Here is a 14,360-nt window from a genome sequence, read left to right as displayed (position 1 = left end):
GTTCTGTAGACAGATGCTTCTGGTGTAGACAGCCTGTGGGCCTATTTCATTCCCAAATAAACAAAGCCACCAACTCCTCTTAAAATGGGAAATACATGAAATATTGATTCCATACTATTTCTTGACAGCAAAAATATTTTATCCAGGCATCTTTCATTAGCAATACAGCTGGTTTATGTATGGTGTGAAGAGGTCGGATCACTATGAGACCACTATTATTAAAAAAAAAAGTTTATTTTTCTCAGTACGTTTTGAGTACACATGTACCATATTTACATTTCTCCTTAAGGCAAACAGAAATTGCGTTCTTATTCCTGAGTTGCCTAGCACCTGTAGAAATAGCAAATAAAAACCTATGAAACTTTGCCTCCCACTTTGAAGCAGCAGTTGTATCACACAAAGTATACTCTTCTATGCATTCGCATTTCTTTTAATAAACTATTCATACTAATGAACCCTACAGCTCTCCTCAGCAATTTTTCTTACCTTAAACTCTTTGAGGATACAAGATGCAGAAATATTACTCCATGCTAATGTTAACTCTATATGCTCCCTTGTTATTTGACACAAGCCCCCATAATATTGTATCATCTACTAACTTCTCTGGTATATTCAGAATTCTGTACATTTCCTTAAAGTCTTATCAATCTCTCCTTTTTCAAGGAAGGGTTAAAAATAAGACAGTTCTATATTAACTCATGTTTTAGATAGAATAATTAAAATTCATTTGCTTACACCTTACTGTCCACTTCTACATTTAGAAATCATAGTACATTGAGAGGCAAAAGTCCCTCTCCAAGTCAATGCATGATACTAGCAAACACTGAGCACTAGAATTTCTCTGCATTTTTCAAATGTTAATGAAATGTTAAAAAAAAAAAATAAGAAAAATATAATTGAAGTTTTCCTCAAAACATTCATCCTGAGATGTGACCAGCTGTAGTGCGGGAAGGAATTTTTTAAATTTCTGGAAATCTGGTGAATTTCAGAATTTTGAAATATATTTTAAAAATATAAAGTAATGCATGCTTTGAAAAAAAAGATGGATGGAAGCGTTTGTCTCTTTTTTCCTGACTAGCTCTATCAAGCACAATTAATTACCATTTTCTTCCATGAGAGGTGAAGGTATTTTGCTCTCAGAACCTTGTTTGATCAGGCCCAGAGTTTCCATATATTGAAGGTCTTAGATATTTAAGGACCTGATGCTGTGTCCATTGAAGTAGATGGCAAAGAACTTTTTTTTTTTTTTTAAGATAGGACCAACCTCAGGTGAGAGCAAACAGTAGTGGCAAAACGGAATAGTGATTCCCAACACATGCATTCCTCAGTGACCTATACGCTAAAAAGTTTTCTTTTTGGTTGCATTTATTGCCTTTTTATGCATGTTGTTTGTTTTTTAAAGGCTTATTAATGTATGCATAAAATTGCAAGGTTTTAGTTACCATGTCCTCTTTTCATGTACTTATTCTGGCTGTTTAGAATTCACCACAAACGTCTCCCTGCTAGATACTGGTCTCAACAGTTTTATTTTAAACAGTCAATTAACTGAATTGACAAAGCTTTCCAGTTTAAAATAATTGAGTAACAAAATTAAGTCAACTGAGCCATCTCTGGGTACCTTTCCAGCTATTAGCTGCTAAGATCAAGTGTCTCTTTCCACAGATGTTCTTGGTACTGATGCAAAACAGTACATTGTAGTGAGAGTAACTCTTACGCAAGTATTCAGTTTTTAAAGAGGTGAGTTTTAACTATAAAAATACAGTTTCCATTTCCTGCACCCACTGGGATTATTATGAACTAAGCAGCTAGAAAAGTGCAAGAGATAAACACAGCTGAAGAACCCAGACAAGCTTCTAACCAATATCCCAGAGTAACTCGTCAGGTAGACATCTCCTATGGATACCGTACCTTTCAACAAGGAATTAATTTTCACAAGAGCATGAGATATAAAAATCATTAGTGCTGTGCACCTAACACTGCCTGTTATAATATGAACAAAACATCTAGCTGCAAGTCAAAAGAACAACAAAAATGTTATTATCCCCATTCCTTTTGTCATTATGTGACAATTTGCATGTGGCTTTATTTCTGACTCATACTGGCACTGCCCCTTTGCCAATCAAGACTATAAAGAAATTACAGAGGTTATAGAACATTACAAATCCTCACAATCTCCTCCTAGAAATAAGGAAATGCTACTGTACTACATAGTGTGAGAGCAAGTTATTTAGAAGAGGCAGAAAATACTGTAATATTTAAAATGGATTTATCTGGTGCATGCTAAATAGCAATGTTGTTCAGAAAATCTCTCTTTTGAGGTGTCCTATCACACTATAGCTGTGTCTACACGTGCACGCTACTTCGAAGTAGCGGCACTAACTTCGAAATAGCACCCGTCGCGGCTACACGCGTCAGGCGCTATTTCGAAGTTAACTTCAACGTTAGGCGGCGAGACGTCGAAGTCGCTAACCTCATGAGGGGATCGGAATAGCGCCCTACTTCGACGTTCAACGTCGAAGTAGGGCCCGTGTAGACGATCCGCGTCCCGCAACCTCGAAATTGTGGGGTCCTCCATGGCAGCCATCAGCTGGGGGGCTGAGAGACGCTGTCTCTCCAGCCCGTGTGGGGCTCTATGGTCACCGTGTGCAGCAGCCCTTAGCCCAGGGCTTCTGGCTGCTGCTGCTGCAGCAGGGGATTCATGCTGCATGCACAGGGTCTGCAACTCGTTGTCGGCTCTGTGTATCTTGTGCTATTTAGTGCAAGTGTGTCTGGGAGGGGCCCTTCAAGGGAGCGGCTGGCTGTTGAGTCCGCCCTGTGACCCTGTCTGCAGCTGTGCCTGGCACCCTTATTTCGATGTGTGCTACTGTGGCGTGTAGACGTTCCCTCGCTGCGCCTATTTCGATGTGGTGCTGCACAACGTCGATGTTGAACATCGACGTTGGCAGCCCTGGAGGACGTGTAGACGTTATTCATTGAAATAGCCTATTTCGATGTCGCCACATCGAAATAGGCTACTTCGATGTAGGCTTCACGTGTAGACGTAGCCTATGTGGTTTAGCCCGTCACTCTGGAGAAATGGCAGGAGATTTCTATGAATCCCAAGGAATTTAGAGGAAATCAGGTCCACCTGTGGCTCTATCCATACTTTTGTTTGCCACTAAACCTCTTATAGCCATGGGTGTCCCTGACTGCCACTGCTGCCTCTTGTTCAAACCTCTCAGAGTAGGGGTATGTCTTCACTAAGCAGATTGACATTGCCATGGTTGATCTTCTGAAGTTTGAGTTAAAGCATCTGGTACAGAAAAGATAAATCAAACTCAGAGGTCACCCCGTTAGCGCCAGTACTCTTGCTCCTCACGAGGAGTAAGGGAAGCTGCTGAGAAAGTTTTATGCCATCGACAGTGGAGACTGTGCAGAAGCTCAGATTAAGGTACACTGACTCCAGATACATAATTAGCATAGCTGGAGTTGTGTATCTTAACTTAACTCTTCCCTTTATTATAGACTTGGCCTAGGTCGTTGAGTATACCCAGCAACATTTTCATTCCCTCTCAATATGTCGATCATCCAAATTGGCTTCTGTAGGAAGGAAACAAGAGGGAAGCTGGCACATCCTGTTTGATGCCTTCTAGGCTTGGCTCCAGGGGCTCATATTCATAATGGAAGAAGACATGTAGAACTTTAAAACCTAGCAAAATAATTTATTAGGTGAATAGCTTTCATGTGGCAGACCCACTTCTTCAGATCTGGCTATTTCCAGTACAGCACTATCTCCAGATCTGAAGAAGTGGGCCTTCCCCACGAAAGCTCATCACCTAAATAATTTTTTTGTTAGTCTTTAAAGTGCTACATGACTCCTTTTCTGTTTTGTTAGGATACAGACTAACAAGGCTACCCCTCTGTCACTATAGTGGAAGAAGGAAACACTTCTTCATTTAACCTGATTGCTTGAAGTGTTAACTATTACTCTAGTACTCCGTGACCTTGAACTTGCAATACATAGTGTAAAAGCATGTTCATGAAAATCCTGGTATTTTGAGGAGTACTTTGATTAAATTAAAAACACAAATTTGCACAAAAAGATGAGAAATGTTAGATAGAAATAAGTTTCCAGACAGTCTTGAAATGCTATTTCCAAAGGCACTAGCTTCCTGGTTAGATTAAAAACACCACTATTTCTTACGATACAGATATAACAGGTTACATCCAGTTGATTTATAAAGGGTTTGTACAACTGAGTTATCACAAGCATTTACGCCTTTCCTGCTTCTTTTGCTTTTTGAAGAATTGGTTCATACAGTTACACGGCTGTTTCCTTTGACTCAGGCACTGGAGGTGGCTTGAAGTTTATTACCTCTTTATACGTAATCCCTGTAAAACAACAGCAAGAGAGAGCATCACTAGTATGCTCATAAAAGGAGCCTACAGACTGTAGTGCAGGGCCAATCCCAAAATGGCTAGAACACTGTCTGTTTGGGGATGGGACACACATCACAGAGCCCTAGAATCATATGGCTGGAAGAAACCTCAGGAGAGAGAGAAAACACATGAAGAGCTAGAGTTCACACTTCAAAGAGGGATGCCTAAAATTAGGCACCTGAATAAGTAACCTGTCACATCTACAATGGGCATAATCTCCAATATCTGTCACTGTATTCAGCAAATCTGAAAAATCAGGCCCTCTTGCTTAAATATTGGCACCCAAAGTTAAGGGCTCAAGTTTGAGAATTAGGACCAAAACTGAACCCTCAAATCTCACTGGAAAGAGATGGTCTCTCAGCCTTTAGTAGTGATAGGCAGCGTGACTACCTCAGGACTGCAGCTAGGCTGTTAGTCTCACAGGCTGCTCTACACTAGCAGTTCTTTCAGAAAATCCATCCCTTTTTCGAATGAACATGCAGAGTGGCTACACACAAAATGCACTCTTTTGACAAAATCAAAAGAACAAGGCTCTTTTTTCAGAAGCCCTTTTCTGTTCCTGGATCAGGAAGAGCACCTTCTTTCACATACGTTCTTTTGAAAGAAGCTTTTGTAGATGCTCTGTGGTCCCTTTTTTCAGAAGAACAGTCCTCATAGCACTGTATTTTTCAATCTCTGTCCTGTTCTTTCAAAAGAGTGGGGGCTGTGTGGATGATTTCTATTGAAAGAGCAGATAGCTATTTCGATCCGCTTTTTTGTGTGTGGATGCACTCTTTCGAAAGAAGTTGTTTTGGAAGAGAACTGGAAAATCTTCTTTTGAAAGCTCGCTGTTGTGTAGATGTAGCTACATTGAATACATTAGCTACCAGGTGAACATGCTGTGAAAGACGCCTAATGAAATGATTAAACCAAAGAAAAGAGTTCAGTCATGGGCAGGCAGGCAAGCAGCTGTTAGAGAAAAAGGAGCTGAATCCCAATGTTTCTGGCTGCCTGACATCAGGATTAAGACAAGCCTTAGATTTTCAGAACTGAAGGCTACTATGTATGGGAGCCACTGTCGGCTCTGTGAGACATTAGCACACTAAGCATTCAGTTCCCCTCTGGAGGGACACATCAGTTCCTTTTCTTGCTTGAAATTTATTTTTAATTCATCATAGTCTGTAAATCTGATTACCACAACTTCCTAGTTGCAGTGAGCACAGAAATACTTCAAGAACATCATCTCTGATGACAGATTTAGGATTTCTCAGAGTGGCCATTACTAGTCAGTAGGATGTGAGGAAATGAAAGAAAAGCAAGAAACCTCAGAAACAGCCTGGTTTGCATGATGTAGCGAGGACTAGAAACTTCCCTTTTTGTTTTTTTATCTGAAAGCTGAGATAACTCAGCAGTTATAACTCGCACATTTATTAAAAAGCCAGCAGTCCCAAGTTTTGTAGGTTCCACGGTAGCCCTGATCATTTTAGGAAATTTAAAGGACATTTTTTTTCTTTTGAGTGACACCAAACAAAGCAGTTAGAAATAAGGGATTAGAGAGAGGATAGCCAGACGACCTAGCAGCAGAGGGGAAAGAGTAGGTGGAAAAATCAGTACCTTTAAAAAAAATTATTCATGTTAAAAAAAGTTTAAAAATTAATAAATAACCAATAGTCCATGCAATCTCTTCTGGGTACACAGCACATCACTCACATGCATTAACTATATAATTGCATAACTGATTTATGAAAATGTGTCCACTTGTGCCACACCCAAGCACATCTGTATCTCATTAAGTTTAGGGGAGGTTTTCTCATGCTCCCTTGACATTAAGAAACAAAGTAATACAAATAATGTAAAACATTTTAAGAGTGTAAAATGGCACAAGAATTCAGAAATGCCTCTTTTTTGTTCAGTTCAAGGTGTCTTTCAGCAGAAACCCAGGAGATCAAAGTAGGACCTGCTACTTCCTCTTTCCCTCCATTTTCAACATTTCTTACGCTGAAGAAGTAACTAAGATCTGCACTTAATACCTGAATACTATTCTTATGTTCCCCTTGCTCAAGCTAATAACTGGCTTGTTGCCAACTTCTGGCAGACAAATGCAGATGAAAGAATGTGAATAGCTTTGCTGAGGTTTGTTTTAGAAAAGGCAGATTTGTAACAACCCATCATCATGGTGTGTAAATCAGGAAAAAAAAAAAAAAAAGGAAGAAAATCCAGCATGAAAAATTAACTCAAATCCTCAGCAACTGACTCACTCTCCATCTTCTTTCACTGAGAAAAGAGGAAATCCTCATTTAACTTTACTCTATATGTAGCAATTAAACCTTGTAATAGTGTTTTACAGACAGTATAAATCTAATTATTTCCCACTTTCAGGACACCACTGGATATTGAGACTATTAGATAAAAACACAGAATATTCTATAAAAATTAGAGGCCATTCCAGAACTAACAGTCAACTTAGCTTGACCCCTCTGCTAAGCAATATTTGCCCCCAAAGTATTTTTTAAATTTCCATTCATACTATAAATAGCTGCACTGTAAATAAAATCTCAGGCCCTCTAAAAGCATTTCGCATAGGGTTCAGGGAAGGCTTGTTAGAACCTTAGCTAACCTTGGAGAGACCGAGAAGGGTGAATTGAAAGAGCTCAGGAAATTCAGTGGAGGAGATGAGAGATGGGTGAAAAACAGATAAACACAGAGGATGGGGCACCTGATGGGAGTACCCTGGAGAGAGATGGAACTAGCACAGGGGCAACCTGAGGAGGAGGTGCAAGATGAGGTGGAGACGCACGCATTTTATGTTTCTAGACCCACTGGTGGCTGTTTTCTACCAAGACCAAAGAAAGTTATTTGTAAGGAGATTTTAGTGTTTTTACTTCTCAGCTGGCCCTTCTGCTTAGTCCCTTTTGACCCACCGTCATGGACTTACGCTTCCACTCATCGAGTGGCAAATCCATATTGTCAAACGTGTCATCATATTTCTCTGCCTCAGTTTCCTCTTCAGGATCGTGAACTGGTTCAAAATAAGGGTGTGCTAAAGCTTCAACTGCTGTTATTCTCTTCTCCGCATCTAACACCAGCATCTTCTCCAAAAGGTTTACAGCTGTTCAACAGAAGCCAAAAAGGACATTCAAATATTGCCACTGAATCCAACTTGGATTTTAATGCTGTTGTGCCATTGTTGCTTTATAGATTTACAGGTGGTTACAAAGATGTGTTATTTCATTTCACAGATATCTGCTGTTGTAAGGAAAAATAAGGATACAAAGTATTTTGCTGCTGCCAATTCATATAATTGTGATAGTCAATACAAACACCACTTCATTATGAACCAATGCACCAGGGCACAGAAAGGGTATCACATCAGAACTGAGCCAAGCCCCATGTTCAGTACACTTTCAATCCACTCTAGTCAGGCAGTTATGTGTATATCTGCAGCACCAATTTTCTCACCTACATAAACACAGTGAAATCTTTACATTCACTTCAGTGGGATTTGGATCTGGGCCTTGTGAGCTTACTGAAAAATTCAAAATGTACCGTGCTCACTCAGTATATTACCTTAAGAGGTTTATAGCAATCATATCAAAATACAATTTTCTCTGGAGCCATGGAATGCTCTTCATGGAGAATTATTTTTATGACAAATTTCAGTTTTGAACCCCTGATCATTTTGGACAGCTATTCAGAATAGGGCTTTAAGAATAATTTTTTAAACAGGGAACAACAAGAAGTCTTGTGGCACCTTATAGACTAACAGATATTTTGGAGCATAAGCTTTCGTGGTCAAAGACCTGCTTCATCAGATGCATGATTGTTGGGGGGGTGTTGGTTCAGAGCGGGTATTTAAAGAGTGAGGTCTCAGTAAAAGGGAGGGCCAGGTCTGACAAGGTCTATTCAGCAAGGTGGAAATGGCCCAGTATCAATAATACTTATCAAAAGAGGAAAAAACAAGTCAGATCCAATGGGGGATGTGAGCCTTTGTCAGAGTCTAATGGGGATTTTTAAACAGGAAAACTGTAGTATCAGTATTGGGTTTCTTGGCTCTCACACAGACCCTGATCCAGCAAAATATCTAAGCAAGGGCTGGATTATGGCCAACAGCAAGAAAGTACTTTTGCTTAAGTCCTGTTTAGCCGAGGACTACTCTTGGAAAATATTGGTTCTTAAGGTGAAAATTATGAGCAATGCAAAACAAGGGGTTAGAACCCAACCTTTTAATAATTATAATGAAACCTTAATTATAGCAGCAGTTGTTGCTCACGTTGTAGTGAACACCAGAAGTAGTACACATTCACAAACATTTCTTACCCAAGGGGTTGGCATACTTCAAGATGGCTGCAAAGTCTTTCTTCTGCACTTTTGGGAGGCTTCTGATGTAATTTTTTGCCTTGAAAGAAATATGAACATTGGTTAGAACATTTCTTACTTTTTATTTTATGTAATAAGATTTGCAATATGCTAGCTAGGTGAATTTGCCATGTTTTTTGTGACAGTGTGCTTTGCATATGGACAGACTTAATGGAGTTTTATTTTAAGATCATTCTGGAGCTGTATTGTCTTTATGTGCTGATTGAAGGATACCTTGTTTCGAAGTATTAAAAAGAAGGAGAGAACCTCTAAGACTGATCCTTAATACTCTTTATTACAGGCTGGTGAAACTCTGGAATGGGTTACCTAGGGAGGTGGTAGAATCTTCATCCCTAAAGATTTTTAAGTCCCAACTTGACATAGTCCTGTTTGGGATGATTTAGTCATGCTTGGTGCTGCTCTGAGCAGGAAGCTGGACTCAATGACCCGCTAAGGTCTCTTCCAGCCCTATGAGTCTAGGACTGTGTATTATTTAATTTGGAAAACGTATATAAATCATTCAAGAAAGTTATAATTAATTTTTTCCTATTGAGGGCTGAAATACAACTCTAGAAAAGTAGTCTTTTTAACATATATTCCTTAAGTATTTAACATTTGCAGGTATGTTAAGTAGCATTTAATGGGGTATAAACTCTCTACAGAAGTCTGCACACGGAAGCAGGGAAGGCAAAGTTAAAAACCCAAAAACAAATATCAGTATTATAATTACAACTATATTTATTATCCGTGTATGCTCAATAAAAGTACAGTTTGAACCTCCCTAATACAGCTCCCTCGGGACCTGACTGGTGCCAGACAAGAAAATTTGCTAGACCATTCCTTTGCTTACTTGTCTCTTAGAAGACATTTGGGGTAAATTACAGCTAAATAACAGCACAAAACACTGAGAGGCAGGACTTGTGGCTGTAAACAAACTTTATGGGACCCTGGGAAACTTGGCCACACCCATAAGTGGATGTCCAGCTAACTAATATCATGCCAGATTGTGGATGTTGCCAACCAAGAGAGTTCCAGATTAGAGAGGTTCAACCTGTAGTAGCCATTTATCTAGAGCTGTTGACAAGCCAGCTGTGTAAGAAACTTTAAGGTCTTTTGTATATACATTTTCAACTGACCACTAATTTTTAACTAGGCCTATCAAATGATTAAAAATTAATCATGATTAATCATGTAGGCTCAGAAGATAAAATAAAAAAAAAGAACAAAGCTAAAAATCACTTAGAAAAGTTAGATGTCTGCAAGTCACCACGGCCTGATGAAATGCATCTTAGAATACTCAAAGAGCTGATAGAGGAGATATCTGAGCCATTAGCGATCATCTTTGGAAAATCATGGGAGACGGGAGATTCCAGAAGACTGGAAAAAGGCAAATACAGTGCCTATCTGTAAAAAGGGGGATAAGAACAAGGAAACTACAGACCAGTCAGTTTAACTTTTGTGCCAGGGGAAAGATAATGGAGCAAGTAATTAAGGAAATTATCTGCAAACACTTGGAAGGTGGTAAGGTGATACGGAACAGCCAGCATAGATTTGTAAAGAACTATATCAAACCAATTTGATAGCTTTCTTTGATAGAATAATGAGCCTTGTGGATAAGGGAGAAGTAGATGTGGTATACCTAGACTTTAGTAAGGCATCTGGTATGTTCTCACATGATATTCTTATCAATAAACTAGGCAAATACAACTTAGATGGGGCTACTATAAGGTGGGTGCAAAACTGGCTGGATAACCATGCTCAGAGAGTAGTTACTAATGGTTTTCAATCCTGCTGGAAAGGTATAACTCATGGGGTTCCGCAGGGGTCTGTTTTGGGACCAGTTCTGTTCAATATCTTCATCAAAGATTTAGATATTGACATAGAAAGTACGCTTATTAAGTTTGCAGATGATACCTAGCTGGGAGGGGTTGCAACTGCTTTGGAGAAATGATCTGTGACAGGATGGAGTTTAATAAAGACAAATGCAAAGTGCTCCACTTAGAAAGGAACAATTAGTTTCACACATACAGAATGGGAAGTGACTGTCTAGGAAGGAGTATGGCAGAAAGGGATCTAGGGGTGATAGTGATTCTGGGACACATTAACAAGTGTGTTCTGAGCAAGACATGAGAAGTCATCTTCCCCTCTACTCTGCACTGGTTAGGCCTCAGCTGGAGTACTGTGTCCAGTTCTCGGCACCGCATTTCAAGAAAGATGTGGAGGAATTGGAGAGGGTCCAGAAAAGAGAAACAAGAATGATCCAACATCTAGAGAACATCACCTATGAAGGAAGGCTGAAAGAAATGAGCTTGTTTAGTTTGGAAATGAGAAGACTGAAGGGGGACATGATAGCGGTTTTCAGGTATCTAAAAGGGGGTCATAAGAAGGAGGGAGAAAACTTGTTCTTCTTGGCCTCTGAGGATAGAACAAGAAGCAATGAGCTTAAATTGCAGCAAGGCAGATTTAGGTTGGATATTAGGAAAAAGTCCCTAACTGTCAGGGTGGTCGAACACTGGAATAAATTGCCTAGGGAGGCTGTACAATCTCCATCTCTGGAGATATTTAAGAACAGGTCAGATAAATGTCTATCAGGGATGGTCTAGACAGTACTTGGTCCTGCCATGAGGGCAGGGGGCTGGACTTGATGACCTCTTGAGGTCTCTTCCAGTCCCAGTATTCTATGATTCTCTGTGATTATTCGTGGTTTTAGACACTAATAGAATATAATTTATTTAAATATCTGGATATCTTCTACATTATTGAATATGTTGCTTTAAATCACAACAGAGAATACAAAGTGTGCAGTGGTCACTTTATTTTTATTGCATATGTTTGCACTGTAAGAAAAACAAATAGTATTTTTCAATTTACCTAATATAAGTTCTGTAATGAAATCTCTTTATCATGAAGATTTAGCTTACTAATGTAAAATTATGTACAAAAATAACTGCATTCACAATCAAAATAATGTAAAAAACACTAGTATCTGCAAATCCGCTCAGTCCCACTTTTTTTCACCCAGTCGCTAACAAAATAATTTATTAGGTGATGAGCTTTTGTGGGGCAGACCCACTTCTTTGAGATATGAAGAAGAAATTATTTTGTTATTGTTAGAAGTGCTACACAACTTCTTTTGTGCTTTGTAACACAGCTACCCCGCCTACTTCGAAGTCCCCTTATTCCTATGAGCAGATGGGAATAAGGGGACTTTGAAGTAGGTGTGGTCCTTCCAAAAAGGAGCCCTGTCGGGACGAGCTGTGCAGCGGCAAGGTGCGTCAATTTTGAAGTGCCGCGGCCGCCCGCATGCTAATGAAGTGCTGAATATGTATTTCAGCGCTTCATTAGTAAACTTCGAAATGGCCATTTGCATGGCCATTTCAAAGTTTGGGGCTAGTGTAGACATGGCCTGTGACTAAGACAAATAAGTTTGTTTGCATTTACTAGTGATAATACCGCCCACTTCATATACACGTCACCTGAAAGTGTGAAGTGGCATTCACACAGCACTTTTTTAGCCAGCATTACAAGGTATTTATATGCCCCATATGTTACATTTGTATGCCCTTTCATGTTTCAACTGACATTCATGTGACATTATAAGTAAGAAGCAGGCATCATTACCACCTGTAAATGTGAACAAGTGATTTGTTTGAGCGACTGGTTGAACAAAAAGTAGGACTGAGTGGACTTCTGGGGTCTAAAGTTTTACATTATTTTGTTTTGGAATACAGATATGTAACTGAAAAGCCCTACATATTCACTTTAAAGAGATTGCACTATAATACTTGTATGAGGTGGATTAAAACTTCTATTTCTTTCCTTTATTGTTTTACAGTGAAAGTATTTGTAATAAAAACAGTGTAAAGTGAAAAAAGTGTATACTATATAAAATAAATATATAATAAATATGTATACATAAAGCATGGAAAACATACACAAATATTTAACATTTTTCAGTTAATATTCTATTGTTTAACAGGAGGAATAAAACTGTGATTTAATCATGATTAATGTTTAAATTGTGATTTTTTTAGTTAGTCATGCGACTTGACTATAACTGATCAATAACCATATTCCTAACACTTCTGTTTTTGGGTGACCACCCTCAGATAGGACTTGATTTCAACACTGACTGAGCACCTGCAGCTCCGACTGACCTCAGCTGAGATTGTAGGTGCTCAAGACTTCCACAAAAAAATCAGGCTCTGGGTATCCATGGGTATCCATGATGAATGGATGTTTCTGAAAATGAAGGCCATTACCTGACTGTGATGTACTTGATTTAAACATATTTGATAACTGTGTTTGACTAAATAAACTAAACCAATAAAGGTTTTCAAAAAGGTATTGAATATTTTTATGATGAGATTTAAAGAGCAGCTTTCCATTAAGTCTTCTTGCATTTGAAACTAGAACCAGCAGAATACCAATCAATATACTCACATCTTGACTTTGTAGTTTCTGAACAAAATCTTGAGTTGGTGTGCCTGTTATCTTCATTATTTCTGTGAGCTGGTCCAGATCTGAATACCAGATGTTATAGGAATAAACTCTTTGTACAGTGACAAAATTAAAAGCCTTACAAAAATTATAGCTTCCCTGCCATTGCAGATAAAAGCAGAAAGGTGAAATGAGAAACTTTACACTTGTGCAGCTAGAGGTGCTGTGCTTATTTTGCAGATGTTGGCAACATTGAAAGTACCTGCAATCCAGTATTTTCCAACTTTATGCTGTATGCTCCTGAATTGTTCACACCAAACCAACCATCCTGTCAGTCATATTACTGGGGTTGTTCATCAGCCAGGTAGATACATGTGGACATTGCAGCACTCAGCAAGATGCAACTTGCTGATGAGTGTCAGTTGAATGAGAGGGCTGGGTATACTTCCTGCCCATAAAACAAGACGCAAAATGCAGAAATCAGCTTTGCAATCTGTAAGAATCTTGTTTCTCCTTTGGTGAGCATCCCCATTGGTATAAATGATAGAATGCTGAAGCTTACACTGCCCCAAGAGGCAAATGTTATGCTTTACTACCCCCCACTTCACCATTGGGACTGTCTCTTGATGCACTTGTGCAACAATATCTAACTCATGAAGGTCAGGAGGAATTTTATTCTGAATCAAGTGATCTGATTGGAACCCTCTGAAGAGTAGTTGATTGTTTTAGGCAACTTCAATGTCTGTGCTGGACCTGATGACTTTGTGGCATGGTGTACTTGGCAAACATGGCATCAAGATGAACAACAATGGCCAACTTATATTGAGGATTTATGCCAAGCAGTGCACAACTGAATTATTACAAATGTTATTGCCTGACTCTACAACAAATCCAAAAAAAAAAAAGGGGGGGGTGCACCCTTGCTGAAGTCATTGGCATCTGACTGACTAGGTGTCGATCAGACAATGGGAGCTACACAATACGCCTAAGACTTGGGTATTTTCCAGACCATGTTGTTGTACTGACCACTCTCTTTTTCCATCAAAGCTTTCCCACACTATTTGGCCATAAATATATGAAATACCATCAGTCAAACTGTAAATATTGCCTGGCGCAATGATCTGTCAATTTCCAAACAATTTTCAACAAAACTATCTACTGTTTTA

General features: G+C 39.1%; 1 protein-coding gene across 2 annotated transcripts in view; it reads right to left on the bottom strand.

Annotated features, from left to right (window-relative positions):
• Positions 1–225: 225 nt before the first annotated feature.
• Positions 226–14,360, bottom strand: part of MAPK12 (mitogen-activated protein kinase 12) — an 83,833-nt gene continuing 69,698 nt past the window's right edge. The window contains exons 9-12 of one of the 2 annotated variants that reach the window (XM_075015366.1): positions 13,198–13,277; positions 8,716–8,794; positions 7,320–7,507; positions 226–4,371 (exon numbers count right to left, since the gene is read on the bottom strand). In XM_075015366.1, coding sequence (XP_074871467.1) covers positions 4,351–4,371; positions 7,320–7,507; positions 8,716–8,794; positions 13,198–13,277 — 368 coding nt within the window. In that variant the 3' untranslated portion in view covers positions 226–4,350. The remainder of the gene's footprint in view (positions 4,372–7,319; positions 7,508–8,715; positions 8,795–13,197; positions 13,278–14,360) is intronic. The other variant, XM_075015359.1, reaches the window with a different exon arrangement.

The sequence above is a fragment of the Carettochelys insculpta genome, chromosome 1, assembly GCF_033958435.1.
Source record: "Carettochelys insculpta isolate YL-2023 chromosome 1, ASM3395843v1, whole genome shotgun sequence".
Taxonomy (NCBI): Eukaryota; Metazoa; Chordata; order Testudines; family Carettochelyidae; genus Carettochelys; species Carettochelys insculpta.
This window is presented reverse-complemented; position numbering and strand designations above follow the sequence as displayed.